General features: G+C 36.5%; 1 protein-coding gene across 3 annotated transcripts in view; it reads left to right on the top strand.

Annotated features, from left to right (window-relative positions):
* The first annotated feature begins 7345 nt into the window (after window positions 1–7345).
* The window catches only part of GRID2 (glutamate ionotropic receptor delta type subunit 2), a 1513029-nt gene continuing 1504629 nt past the window's right edge, over window positions 7346–15745 (top strand). For 2 of the 3 annotated variants that reach the window (XM_082728076.1, XM_082728074.1), the window contains exon 1: window positions 7347–7849. In XM_082728076.1, coding sequence (XP_082584202.1) covers window positions 7762–7849 — 88 coding nt within the window. In that variant the 5' untranslated portion in view covers window positions 7347–7761. Of the gene's footprint in view, window positions 7850–15745 lie in introns of all 3 variants that reach the window. The other variant, XM_082728077.1, reaches the window with a different exon arrangement.

Genomic DNA, 15745 nt, shown 5'->3' with positions numbered 1-15745 from the left:
GTCTATCCAGCAATTTGCAATCTGATGTGACCACTAAATCTGGCTTTTTTTTTTTTTAATAGAACAAAACAAAGTATTCCATAGAATGCAATGTAAGAAATGCTGGTTTAGATTTCTAATGGCATAGGAATTTTAAACCTTTTTAATATTGTCTCATTTTTAAAATTTTAATGTTATCGCATCTAGTATTTTATTTTATTTACTTTATTATTTTATTTTAATTTTTAGATGGCTTTTATTTATATTTATATTTATTTTATTTTATTATTTTATTACTTTTTATTTAATTAAAAAATTTTTATGTCTAGTATTTTACGGTTCAACTCTAGATGAAATTTTTAAAATCTAATAAAGCAGGAAAATGTAAAAAAAGGTAAAAAAACAAAGCGCAAACAGTATGATTAGTTTTATATTAGCCAACTTTAGATAAATTCTATGAGATCTAATATAAACTTTAGTTTTTTTTTTTTTTTCTCCTTCCTTTCATTCTTTTCAGTCAGATAAACCAAACTGGAAATAAGTCAAATTAAATCTGGGCGGAGACTCACATTTGGGCTACTGTTAACTTCCAAAGAACTCTTTCAAAACACCTTCCATTTTCTCTACATCAGATAAACCTTGTGTTGTAAGCAATAAGACTGATAAATAGGTGAAATAATCTCATGACCAGACCACTTTGACATCTCAGTAATCTATTTATTTTGGAGTGAGTCAAGATGTTTTGACTAATACTGCATGAGTAATATTCTACAATTTTTTTTTCATTTTATCCTTTCATTCACTCACTAGTTAATTCATTTATTCATAATTATTTGAACTTAAGTTTGCTACCAATTTTCAGGATGAATGAAGAATAAGAAATTTATTATGTTTTGTATCTATACTGAATTTTTACCCTATCCACTAAGAAGTAAATGTAAATGTTTATGGATTTATATTACACTTTGAAAACTCTAAAGCAAATGTGTGTGTATGTATGTGTAGGTAGATGAATGAATATTAACCAAGCTTTTGTTTCTCCTTTTAACTTTTCCCTATGATGTCTGCTGCTACAAAAACAATATTTTAAACTAAAATGTATAGTTTGTTTTGCAGCATATTGCACACACACACTTTATATTTTTTATTTATGTGCCTAGTAAAATATGTGTCAATAGTAACAGTTAATTTCAAGAATTAAATGGTTAATCATGGGAAGATAACAAAATCTTATTTTTAAAGGTCAAATGATAATTGATATTCACTGTAGTTTGTATCATGCATTTTTTTTGTGCTTTTGACCTATTTGTTAGACATTTGCCTGAATTGATATGCCACACCAGGAGGATCAATTATAAATTAGTAGACAATATCTTTATTGCATGGCCAAGAATAGTTCCTTAACTCAAGATATACAAAATATATATATTTTTTTTCTGTAGGGAAAGAAAATAGTTATATTAAGCTCATTTTTAAAACTTTAGTATTTAATCTGAAACTTGAGTTACATAATATCATCATGTCCTAATTACTCATTATCATAGGATTGAGTGGAATATTACTAAAGATTGTTCTACTTATATTTAACTCTTAAGTAACTAATAAAATCGGAGATGTAAATAAAGCAGATATTATAAAAACATAATAATAGATATTATTCCTACGTGTAAGTTTCAGAAAAAATAAAATTTCAGAAAATCAACTTACCTAAGAAATTACTTAAAATATCAAGTTTGCTTAAATATAGTCGTTTGACTACCATGAGTTAATAATACTCTGGTAAACTGTTAAGTATGGAGACATTAAAAAAGTAAGCTGATTAAATCTACATCAAGCATGGCTGCCATCTTGTGGGGACAGGATATAATGTAGTGAGGGGCCAATCTCAAAGTGCCCCTGTTGGGTTTTAAGTCATTATTTTACCTCTATCCACCACATGCTTGATTTTTATTAACATTCTACTTAGAATTTCACATCAACACCAGACAGAAGAGATAAGAAATCTAAACTAAAATTGGTGCTCTGATATATATATCTAATTTTTGTTCTTAAAACTTCAGGGTAAAACAGGTAATGAGGATTAAAGAATACACTTATTATGATGAGCACTGAGTAATGTATAGAATTGTTGTATCACTATATTGTACACCGGAAACTAATATAACACTGTATGTTAACTATACTGGAATTAAAATTTAAAAAAAAACTTAATAAAAAATTGTCAATATCATGGCTAATGTAGGGATAGCGGAAAAGCTTTGAAATTTAAAGTTTTGACTTGCATTAACTTTAGTAGTAAATTAAGTTTGATAGAGTTCTAATATTAACAAAAAACCCCTTGTTAACAATCTATTCACAGAATTTGTTGGAATGTATATCTCATTGAGTAAGAAGAAAACATGACATTACTCGGACAGAGCCTTGCAGATTTAGGGAAGGTGTTGAAAGGGAGGAAGGGATTAAGAGTTTAATGTGGAAGGAAAGAAGGAGGGCAAGAAGCATGGAAGGAAGGAAGGAGGGAAGGTGGGGAGGAAGGAAGGATCACCTGTTCTCAAGCACAACATTTACAGTAGTGTCACAGATAACATAGTTTGACAAAGCAGAAAGTGGTGGGTCACTGCAAGGTTGATCTACCCCACCCTGTGCAAAAAAGAACATGTTATACCCAATGTGAATATGTTACATAGAAATGTATGATTTAATGATTTTCTTGAAGCATATTTAAAAGTCCAAAAATTGTGTTTTCTAAATTGAGTTTTTCAACAAATGTCAGTACAACTTTTGTGACTCAATTTCTCATTCTCTTCCAGAAAACCATGCATTGAATAAGGGAAGCCCTAAAGTCCCATTGAACTTTGAATTTTTTTGATCTGCTAAGTATAAAATTGCCTTTTCAACTGCTCAAGCAAAAAGAATTTTTACTTCTGCAAATAAACATCTCAATTATAAATTTACAGCCATAATTTGTTATTGCCTGTATATGCAGGTAGTCAGTCATTGTAAGCTCATAGTTTTCCTTTCATAGTCATATTAATTAAAGTTCCAGTATACTTAGAATCTGTAATACTAATGATACAATTGTAGCAAAGTAGAACTGATGATCAAAATGCATTACATTCCATTTTTTCTCTGCTATTCTTTTCAAAGCTGTTTTCACCCTAATTTTCAAGTAAGCTATCCATAAATTTATAGAGTTTTAATTAAAACAAAATACATCTCTTGATTCACTGAATATTACTGACTTTCTTTAAAACTGACTAATGTAAGTTGAGTTACTACCATTGTAACATTCAGTGAGCAGCTGGTTTTTAAATTAGACATTGGTATTCCCAATATTTGTTTAGAGTAAAAATGAAAGAATTATATATCCCAGGGATGTCCATTACGTTGTTTTCTTTCCACAAAGTACGTTGAACATGATTAAAGGAGATGGCATATGCCCTCCAAAAATGAAAATTAATAGTTTCCCAAAGTCTATACTTCCATAAAAAAATCATTATTCTTTACATCTTTAAACTGCTAGGATTATCTACCACTTCTTGAAATTACAGTAGTCTCCCTTATCCACAGGGCATATGTTTGAAGATCCACAGTGGGTATCTGAAACCACGGCTAGTACTGAACCTTATATATACTTAAGATTATTGCTATACATACATACCTATGATAAAGCTTAGACAATAAATTAGGCACAGTATGAGATTAATAATAATAATAAAATAGAGCTATTATAACAATATACTATAATAAAGGGTATATGAATGCAGTCCCTTTCTTTCTCAAAATTCCTTATTGTACTGTACTCACCTTTTTACTAATGATGACATAACATGATAAAATGCCTACATGATGAGATGAGGTGACATGAATGACATAAACAATGTGACGAAGCATTAGGCTGCTGTTGATCTTCTCATGATACAAAAGGATGATCATCAGGTTCCAGGCCATGGTTGACTTCGAGTAACTGAAACTACAGAAAGCAAAACTGTGGATAAGGGGGGGATTACTGTATTGATCTTCATAACACAACTCATGCCTGAATTGAATTGACATTTTCCACATACAAAGAAGAAATTCATGACTCATGGTTCCCTTAAATTTTTATTCTAAAAATTAATCATTGGTATAAAATTTTCATGAATGGAGGCTATTTTTTCCACAAAGAAATATGCTGGAATGCCAAAGTTTTGAATTTCAGTGCAGCAAGTCAGATGTATCAGCCATTTCCGTATGATAATGCTTGAATTAAAGCTAATTAGACTAATAGATGGCCTTCATAAGAAGCTTATATGTAAGTACAACCAGTGAATTTATTTTTTCTTCTCTGGAATTTAACATCTAACTTACACATTAAAAAATTTTGCATCCACCTAACCTAAGTAAACTAATTTTGTATCCATCTAATTATATCACAATATGAAATTTTCTAAAATAGTAGGAAATATGGTTAACACATAATTTAAAAATGTGTTTAAACTCATATTTCATATAAAAATCACTAATTAGGGCTTATTTGGTAAAGAAATTATTTCAACAGTTTAAAAGAGTGATTGACATTTTTAAATTTAAAATTAATAAACCACGTTTTGCTTCAATTCTGCATTAACTTGGTATTACTTTTAGAAAGCTGCATCTCGTGGCACTATTATCACTTCTGAATGTCAGGAATGTGCGTTTTGATGCCTTTATGGTTTTTGTGATGTGTGATGCAGACTCTTATAAATGTCTGAATATTGTGACAGTAGTTCTGGAGTATAGCTACACATTAGAGTTGTATTCAAAGAGTTTAAAACATATTGGTCAGACCCCAAATCCCAGAGATTTTGATTCAATTAGCCTGAAGTGACCTTTTTTCAAAGCTTTTGAGGTTATTCCAAAGTGAAGTTACCTTTGAGAACCAATAAATGGGAGGATTTTGGAATAATGAAAATATTTTGCTCATAATACTCCAGAACAGATTTCCAAGATGGAAGATAATATGAACTGAATATATTTAGCTATTTCCAGGAGTGACATTTATTAAGCCAGGACTGAGCCAGCTAATGTTTTGAAGTTCTTCCTAGTTCTCTGATTCTAACATATTATAGTGTTCTTTCCATGTTAATGGTTATTTCACATTTTTTTTTCTTCCTAGAGCACATAGTGACTCATCAATTTTTTAAATACCCTTGTGAATAATATAATAGAAGCAAGCTATGGAGAGATACATCCATTCTTTCAAAAACTTCATTATCTGTACCAACAAAATATGATCCCTGAAATCACAACAGAACTCTTTAAAAAGTAAAATGACATCAACAACATTAATACAATCAAATTGAGTACATGTATACTGATAGGAAAAATAAAGGAATGATCAAAATTGAGACAAATTAATCAGTAATGGCTTCTTGGAAGCACTGATTTATGCCAGATTCAGAAGGAAATGATGAAATCCAAGTCAACAAAGGAGCTCTATGTAAAATGCTTCAGTGAATAAAACATGAATAAGCTATGGTCCTGACTCTCAGGGCACTGATGATCTAATTCAGAAGCAGTCCCATCTAACTCTAATATAAAGGTAGAGTGTGCTATGAGAACACAGAAAAAGGGTGGATTTATTCCATATTAAAGAACTGGACAGTACATCATGGGTAAAATTTGAATTAAGCCTTGAAGTGGCAGAGCAGAGTTGTTGGAAGAGTAAACAGATACCTTCCAACAGAATTATTGACCTAAGTAACAATATGGCAGCACAGTTTCTGGAATGCGCAGGGAAAAAGTACACAAGAAGAACGAAAGAAGGCATTTCACAGAGGTGAGAAAGTATAACTGTGTTTGGAGAAATACTAGCCCAATTCACCATGCCAGAAAGTCTTAAGAAAAGAGGTTTTCTAAGTATGAAAGCAAGGGAGGGCTCTGAAAGGTTGCTTAAGGAGTTTGATACCCACACCTTCCAAATAGCAACATTTCCAAAGGATTCCAATTATAACTGAAATAATCAGGTCTATTAATATCTGGCCTCAACTAGTTATTTGGTTTTGTTAACAAACCTCCAGTCTGAAGTGGGGTCAGACTGAATATAAGATATCCATTGCAAGAAAGGAAGTCACAATTGTTAGGATTATATTTCAAGGAATAAGCATGCCAAAAATCCTTTCATTCTGGGATGGGGACGTTGTCATTCAGTACTTTTTTCAGCTCTTTTCATGGAGAAACAACCAACTTCCTCATTCTGAATTTATATCCATAGGTCCATTGTTAGAGCTACTCAATGTAATATTTGGATCAAATGTTTCACTGAAGCACGTATTTTACTTAATTATTATTTTTAAAAAAATTTCACGTTCTTCTTTATCCTTTCTCTATCCTGATTGCCTAAAAATACTCTGGAGAGAGAGAGAAAAAAAAATCACTGTACAAAAAATAATTAGCACGTCCTCTCCTTTTTTGACTTTATAATTGAAATCTCATTAAAAGCTTTCTAGGTCTCTTTTTCCCTTAGCGACCAGGTGTCCCTAATTTGTTTTTATCCAATGTGACTAATTCCAGGCAAAGACTAGAAAAAGTCTGATACCTGTTGGAGAATAGCAGTAACAAGGTTAAATAAGTGGGGTGGCTTTATCAGGTTGCCTTTAACCTTCTAAAAAAACAAAACAAAACACAACACAACCAAAAAGCTTCAACGTTTTTTGTTTTTGTTTTTTCCCCCCTTTGGAGCCTTGCCTTTTTCTCAGTCCCAGTTGAAGATTCCAAGGGAAATGAGAGCACTATTTTGTTTCTCCCTTGTATTGCAGATAGGGGGAGGAGGTGGTTATTAGAGAGAGGCTCTTCCTCCCTCGGTTCCCCCTCTCTCCGCCTGACAGCACCGCTCTCTCGCGGGCTCGCTCGTTCTCCTAGGTGATCCATTTCTAGGCAACGTGGGGCTAGTGCTGAAGCTGCCAGGCTCGCTCCTTGCTCGCTTCCTGCATCCCGCCAGGCGAACCGCTCCAAAAGCATCCTGCAGCCCGCAGGCTTCCCTCCGCCTGCCCGGCCCCGCTGCTCGCGCCCGGCGCAACTCCCCCGCCACCGCGCCCGAGCGAACCGGCTCCCGGGGCCCGCCTCGCCGAGCTCAGCTCCCCGCCTCGCGCAGAAAAGGAATTTTCTCTGCATTACTATCTGCATTACCTTGAAGTTCACTTTTACTACCCCTCTTGGAGAGGGCTTTTTTCCCTTCCCTGTTGGAATCTGGCTGCTCCGCTTGGAATCTCCTAATCTTTCCTTTCCACTTAGATTTTATTTTGGCAGCGAGGACAAGTGATTCTCTGCGGGCCGTTGGGGCGGGGGTGGGGGGGCGCCTTTTTTTTTTTTTTTTTTTTTTGGGTTGGGGGAGGGGGAGGGGAACATCCGGCGTGTGTGTGTTGGGGGGGGGGTGGTCTGTTGGAAGTTGCGGCGGCGCTGGGACTGGAGACCCGCGGCCCCGGCGCAGCGATGGGGATGGTCTGAGCTCCAGCCTCTCCCCCTGCCCGAGAGCAGCCGAGGCTGGATACATTTTTTAAAAGCCAAACTGCAAACAACTCTGGCGATGCCAAAATTCCCCTCCAAGTGACACGGCTTTGCGAAGGAGGTTTCCTCAGGCTGGGCTCCTTATTCGCTCTGCCTTCATCAACGACGATTAAAGGCTTTGCTCTGGCAATAGGAATTTAGAAAAAAAAAAGCTGCGCTAAACTCTACCGTGACCTCAAACTCTTCGGACTGGTTTTTTAAAAAAATATATATCGAAAGAGAAACCATCCTAAAAGAGATTCAGCATAGGAGGAGATGGAAGTTTTCCCCTTGCTCTTGGTTTTGTCCGTCTGGTGGTCTCGAACCTGGGACTTGGCGAATGCGGATTCAATCATTCACATCGGTAAGAACGAGCAGGTGTTGCCTGTGGGTACTTCTAACGTCTGGGTTAGCGAATGTTTCCCTTTGCCTCCCCCTCTCCGCCCTCTGTGTGGTTTCACTGGCGCTGGCTCCGGTTTATTGCCCCTTCCCGCTAACCTTCCCTTACACTTGTTCAGTTTTCTGTCAGGATGGGGATGCTCGAACCTTGACTTGGGCCGTTGTTTCGCGGTGAATCTTGGAGTGTTTGCTGGATGCGTGGGGGTCTCGAGTTTACCTCAGTTGTGCGTGTGTGCCGGGAAGTGCGGGGAGTGGGTGGGTTCTAAGTGTGTGGGGAAAGGAAGTTTAATCGACTCTACCTTCCATATTCTTTCCCGGATGTACATTTGCTCCATTAAATATATATATATATATATATCTTAGGGGAAAGAAGAGGTGTGCATGTCACCTGTGAGGCGAAAACTGGGGTGAGAGGTGGGGGGAGCTCCCTTCGGATCGAACAGGTGGTTTTGCAACGTGAGCGGGCTGCGTTAGCCGCAGCGTTGTGCGATGGTGACGGGGTGCTGGCTGCGCCCCCAGCCTCCTTTCCCTCTTCCCGTCCTCTTGGCTTTGCAGTACTCGCGCAGAGTCGCCGCGACGGTGGCGGGAGGGGCTGGCGGCGGTGTAGCCGAGGACGGGGAGCCGCGCGCCTCGCTGCTTCGCACACTCCTCCGGCCTGGCGCGGCGGCGAGACTGGCCCCGGGGCGCACGAGAAGCGCGGGGCGCGCTGGCCGCCCTCGTGGGCTGCCAGGCAGACACCTGCCTCGCCTTGTCTCGCGGGCAACTCTGAGTTGCCGCGCGAGGCCGAGAGGAAAGGCGTTTGGGCTCCGGCCGGGCGGCCTGACTCCAAGAAGGACGCCGAGCCGGTTCGGAGATGTTCGTGGCCCCACCTATTGGCAACCAGACGGGCCGGGACTGGCCGCGGCTGGCGCGGGCGGGGGCGGAGGCGGGTGGGGGCCGCGCGTCATTATCATGCACAGCGCTCGCAGCTTCAGGCTCCAACTCTTCTCACTTGCTAATCCGTAAGAGCCGAGTGGAGATGGGCTCCTGCAGCCTTTTCTGCGTTAATGCGACGATTTCCTTTTCGGAAATTTCGCGTCCGCGGGCCAGTAAGGTTCATTTACTGGGATGAAGAGAGGCCCCTCTTGGGGAATTTTTCTGGGCACGGGACTTTTATCTGTCCACACGGCTTGATGTTCTTCAAATTGAAGCGACAGATGGGTCGCAGCATCCCCTCCTTTCGTCCCCCTGCCCCTCCCCTGCTCAACACACACACACACACGCGCGCGCGCGCACACACACACCCACCCCACAGAGTCCTAGAAGGGAACCTGCTTCAGGTGGCTCTTGTGCCTGCCCAAGCGAGGGGCTTATGTCTGGTGTGTGCCTCCACAGCGGCCAGCCCCTTAGCTCCAGGGGACTCCTCGGTCTCAGAGGCTGTCTTTGTAAACATGTCTGCCATTCTCTGTCATTTATATCAATAGAACCATACATGTCTCTGTATAAGGGGTAATGAGGTCAGGATTCTAAACCTTGCACTTAGGCATTAATTAAGCACTAGAGAGCTTGACTGCTAGATCACGTTTTGCCTGGGGGCTAACAGGGCCTGTGGGTTCAGAACTTTTCAGGGAGAAATTATGGCCTCATTGAGGGGTTCAGTAATGTTCTGATAGAATTCAGAAGCGAACCATGTTCTCTTAAAGAAATGACATACATCTATGTCCAGTTATAAATGACTGTAACAGGATGTATATATATATAATGTGGTAACTTTACATTCGTTTTATGATTAGGGATTTCTGCCGTAGGCTCTTCATCGCTCAGGAGATAAGGCTTGTGGATAAATGCTCATTTTGTTGCTTATTCTATGGTCCACATGATAAATACATCATTTGCAAACACCTACAGCTCTTGCTGTCCTTTATCAGCTGAATACTATTTTACAATGTAGTCTGATCGTTTGTTTCTAAATAGAACACAACGGTTGTATTTTTTCCTTTGCATTCTGTTTGTCAATGTGACATGGTTTACTTATTTATAACCAGACCAAAAAAAAAAAAAAAAAGAGGTAACTGTGTACAAATTACAGATTTCTTAAGATAGTAAGTTGTATGCATGAACTGTGTATATCCTATTAAAAGGAACACTTACCAGACAATTTACTTGAATGCAATTAGTACATAAGGCAAGAGGATTAGCTTCTTCTACAGGCTACCTAATATTGCCATGAACGCGAGCAAATTGATAATTGCTTCAGATTCTTCATATCTTTTATAATATACTGATAAATATTATTCCCAAATTAAAGAAAATGACCAAGACTAATTTGAGTGCATGTCAGAGATTAAAAGCCTCTCCTGCTTCCACCTCTCATCCCAGCCGAAGTATAATAAATTCAAAACTAAATGCCCATTCTAAAGTTTTAAACCATCAGTTACTATTCATTGAATCAGTTTACCTGGTTGACTAGCAAGGAGAATTAATTGTCTTCAGGAGGTGATTGCTTTCATTTAAATATTTAATGGGAGAAATATGCTTATGGCAAATGTATTATTTTAGGATTTAAGGGATGAATGTGATGAAACTGAAGGGAAAGTTAATATTTCAGCTCTAGAGTTACAAGGAGATAGGCAGAAATGAAAGGTCTTTCTAGCCTCATGTAGTGTGGGTTCATGTAGAACATAGCTGCAGTATGCAGTTCAAGCAACCTGGAAGCTAAAAAAGACCTGCTCTGTTTCTTTAAATACTGAATCCTTTTAGCGTTGAACAGAATTATATATATGAAAACTCTCTCCATTCTTGTTTCTTTTTTTTTTTTTTTTTCCGTGCAGGTAGTTTTTAAAAGTCAATTATAATATTTTAAACTCTAATGTATTTTATTAAACACATGAACTCACTAGAATGATGAAATATATCATAATAGTTAAACTCCAGTGATTGAAGTGGCAGTGTATTTATTTTCAATCAAAAATGCACTAATATCATACATAATTACTTCTGTTAAATCACATTTTAAAGATATTTGATAATTGCATATATTTGTTTAAAGCACATGTACACACATAATATTTAGAAATGAATCACCTCAATTGTGATATTCTTCCCCCCTCCCCAAAGAAAGGTCTTTTGACATATAAAAACTGCAATTTCAAATTATGCTTTTACTTTGAGCCTGTGCATTGATTGAGTAATTTCATCAGACCCACATTACTTGATTGCTTAGAAGTTTCCTAATGATCTGCATGCTGTAGGAAGAACCAAAAAATCGTGAGTGGAATGGCAATGATACTGTGTTTTATGAGGCTATTCAAAAGTCGCTCTGATTTATGTAGCTAGAAAGCTCGAAAGTCTTTGAGATTATCCACGCTGACTGCTATTTTCTTCATACATCAGTCGTTCCACACTCTTTACTCCCTAAACACAACAGGAGTGTAGAGCACTGCTTTAATTAAGCAGGGATTAGGTGGCATTTCCAGTCAACTGCACAGTTTGTGTTTTGCTTCAAATCTAATATGGAGGATCTCATGTTTTAACAGTTTAATGTATGCTCATTTCTTTATCTGGTTCCTGTGCTCACAGAACTGATTGAAATGAGCTACCCTCAGTTATATATCTCTACAAGGATATTCTCAAACAGTGTGGTCACATATTACTGAAATCACTCACAGGTTTTTCTTGTTATCAGTCATAGTAAAATACTTTATGCCAGCAGGGAATAGAAACAAACCATTTATTTATGTTTTTCTTCTAAGCACATGATACTTTATCCTTTGAGATCATAGTCATTAACTATGATTGGTTTGAGAAGCCTAAAACAATGTGCAGAATATTTTCATCGTGAGAAAGTTCAAATTAAAGTATAAAACTGGTGGGTGAATAAAATGTCCACATTAAAAATAGTAATAGATGGCAGATTTAAAGCAATAGTTTTCATGATTTCTGCACTGAGGACAGTTTTCTCAAATATAGAATGTAAAAGTATTTCCAGAAAATGTACTGTGTCTTACACCAAAATATTTCTTTTCCAGCTCTTTACATAATATGTATTGAGTATGATAGCCCCCAGGAGTCATTAAGGACTCCTTGTACATATAAGATATCTCAATGATTTGAATTATACCTTTATTATTTACAATGGTTGTTTGCTTCCTAAGTTATGGATAGCATATAGTGTAAACTTCTGGAATATATATACAAGTAGTTTCTGAATTTAAAATAAGGGTGCACTTTACTATTATTCTTTTCTGTATCATTAATACAGTTATTTGAAGCATAATTCAGATGTGCATTAAGTTAGACAGTGTTATTAATCAACAGTATCAACTATGACATGACTAATAAGCCATTACACCAAGGACCTTTGCTTTCTATTCCAAGTGAAGTGTACACCCAGTAAATATCTCCTATAAATTTTAATTCAAATAAGAATAAAAATCAAGGTGATTAACTTTAGCCTTTTTAAACAATAGAAACCAGTTGAAATTGTTAGGAGTAATGAAAGAGGCATTATATTTAATTCAATTCCTAAGGCTTAGTTTATCATATTGTAATTTTGTCTCAAAGGGTATTGTAATTTTAAAACCATACTCTCTAATCTGGAAGTCTTCCGCCCCGCCCCCTTCCTTCATTTGCTTGTGTTATATTACTGTTACAAAGTAAAGTGTTTGGTATTGCTTTTAGATTTTCATAATATTTCAGATTATCGTCAGACAACATTTTGGTGTGTAGTCATACTTACACAGTTTTACCACAAACATAATGTTTATTAGAAAATACATTTATGGCCTATAAAGATAGCTTTGCCATTAGGTGTCACTGCATTCTGAGCTGTTCCTTTGTAGTCCTACTTGAAAACCACATGAGGGATGTATTTTTTTAATTCTCTGAAAAAAATACCATTCAGAGAGGTGATGCTGTAAGATACAGGGGGGTTTTGTTTTCAAACCAGAATAGGAAATATTATCCTTGTCTCTTATGCTTACAAAAATGTAGTTCTAGTATATATCAACACTCTCTATTCTCCAGGTAGATAAGATTCCTAGATCTAATGATGTAAATTTTTCACAAATTTAAAATACAACAGAAATATATCCTTTAATACATATTCTGTGTGCAAAAATCTAAGACACCAAAAATGCTAGAAATGTGCTTATTACTGCTGGCATAAGCAAATTAATGGATGTGGTTTATTAAGCTATTTCTTAACTGTGGTAGTTCTTATTCATGGAGCTCTTGGGTACCAAACTAAATGTTTGTAATGTGAAACACATATGCACAGAGCTATGAAAAAAATGTAGGCACAAATACAGATATATTTTAAAACAATGTCATCCATTGAGTTTTGTGCATGATTATATATGTTTTCAGATGATTTGGGCCTGATGAGTATTAAGTTTTATGTAGTGTTAACAATTTCTTCCAAATATATACAACTACTACCACTATTAGTCCCGTTGGGTTTTTGTGGTAATTTATACTTTTATAACTAGTATCTATGATCACTTAGTAATTTTCTGTTTATTTCATTTTTTTAAAGAGGCAATATGCTTCCTTCGAGCATATCCCATTAGAAGACTAATGGAGATAAACTTAGGTCAACTTTAATCTGATAATTCATTTTAATATCTGCAAATCCACATAGTTAGAGAATGCAGTACGAGCTTAAATGAATTAGCATTTTGTCATATTATTTTAGACCTTATCTTGCACCAATATTAATTATAATATATTAGAATAGTGTATTAAGAACTTAGTGTAAAATTAAGTGATCAGATGGATATCTAAATGATAAGGGAAAATACTAAAGTAATTCTAGGATTGATTACGTGGGTGTTTGTGGATTTAAGTAATTTATATTGGTGACTTTTAACATTTGGGTGTGGACACAAATTTCAGATGAGTGTGAATTACATGGGGGGATGTTAAGACATAGTAAAAATATTCTAGATTGGAATTTTAAGGGTTTGGGGTTAAGTACCAATTTTATCAATGGCTAACTGAGCAAAATTGGAAAGTTATTCTTTTTTTTAAAAATAAGATTTATTTATTTTAGGGGGGAGAGAGAGAGAAAGAGTGTGTGCAACTGGGAAGAGGTGGGGAGGGGCAGAGGGAGAGGGAGAGAGATCTGCAGGTAGATTCCCTACTGAATGCAGAGCCCCATGTGGGGCTCAGTCCTGGGACCCTTAGGTCATGACCTGACCCAAAATCAAGAGTTCCTTGCTTAACCGACTGAACCCAGGCATCCTGGAAAGTTAGTTTCTTTAGTCTTCATTTATTATCAATGCTAATAGAAGATTTAGACTAATTTTCATTTAAGCTCTAAAATTATGTGAAGTAAAATGAAAACATATTCCTACATTTGAGGAACTGGGAGAAAATATACAGCAAGTCTGGTTCATATAGCTATACTTAAGGTTCAGAGTGAATTTAAAAGAAGAAAATACCAGAGGAATTAAATGGAGCATAAAACCTTAATCACTCAAACTAAAATGAAATTTTTTTCAGTATGAACAAGAAATGTACATAATATATTTATCAGATATTCTAGGTAACTGCAATATCAGACTGAGAAAACTGGATTTGTTAATTTTTTGTTTCAGGTATTCTTTTTGTTTTGTCTAGTGTTGATACTAAGGTGTTCCATTCAGTGCTGCTCTTAAACCACAATGCTTGTGCTTATTAAGGCTGCTGGACTGATGAGTAGTCTTATGTTCTAACTAGCATAGACTACAATAGCCTTTAGAATTTGCAAACTCAAAGCACTCCAGGAATATTTGCGTATATTTGATATCCCTCAAAGGTATAGAGTATAAAGGAAATAGCCAGTGTTTCTTTGGTGTTTTCATAATTTTGGATTCCTGCTCCAGGTGTTCTGACTTTAACCCTATTGTTGTCCATCAAGTGGTTACCAGTTTGAAGCTGAGGCGTGGTTGATCCACTGAAAGCTTCCTTGAGTGAACAGAGGGAAGCCCAGAGGCAAGCACAAGAAGCTTAGTATCAAAAGGCCTCCCTATGTGTGTTAAATTTTAGATCAATCTGTAGTCAAGTTTCTTATTAACAAATCTTTTCACTCATAAAAAAGATTAAGTAATTAACTATATTAAAATAGAAATTCTTACACTTTTCTCTATCCCCAAATAATTCAAAGTACTATTTTAAAAACAAATTATTTTATTGGCCTAAGTACCTGATTTTTTCTGAAATAACCTTAAATAAGACATTTGCATCATTGTCAAAATCATTATAAATCTAGAAGTTAATATTCCTGAAACTACATGGTAAGGTCGGTATTACTACCAACATGTATGTGTGCTAATTGGGAGAATGTTCTTTAATTCAGGAAACACTTATGCTGAACCTAGTCTCTAAGGAGTACTGTTTTTAGGCTCTGGATTTAAAATACTGAACAAGTAAGCTATGTCTCTGTATTTAAGGAACTCAGTTCTCATGGGAGAGGCAAAAACCAGATAAACTGTGTTATAATGTCAAGTAGTGGTAAATTTTGTGAACAAAAATGAATGGCAGTTGAACAAAATTTGCTATTTTGAATTTGGTGGTTTGGTTAGGTACTCTCTGAAGAGGTGATTGTCAGAACAGAGACTTGACTCAAAGAAAGGAAGTAAAACACGTGGGGATCTGATATCAGAGGGCACAGCAAAGGTAAAGGCCATGGAATAAGACAGTAAGGAATCATTTGTTTAAGGAACATCTTGAAAGTCAACACGGAATGTATATGGCGTTTATTACTGAGCAAAGCAGAAGTGGAAAGAAATAAGGTATGGAGGATCCTATAGGGACTTTATAGGTCGTGGTGAGATATTTAGGTCTCCCAGGTATATAAGGAGCCTACTGGGGGATTGAGATAAAACATGTGATATGAAAT

Source organism: Mustela nivalis (assembly GCF_964662115.1).
Source record: "Mustela nivalis genome assembly, chromosome: 4".
NCBI lineage: Eukaryota > Metazoa > Chordata > Mammalia > Carnivora > Mustelidae > Mustela > Mustela nivalis.
This window is presented reverse-complemented; position numbering and strand designations above follow the sequence as displayed.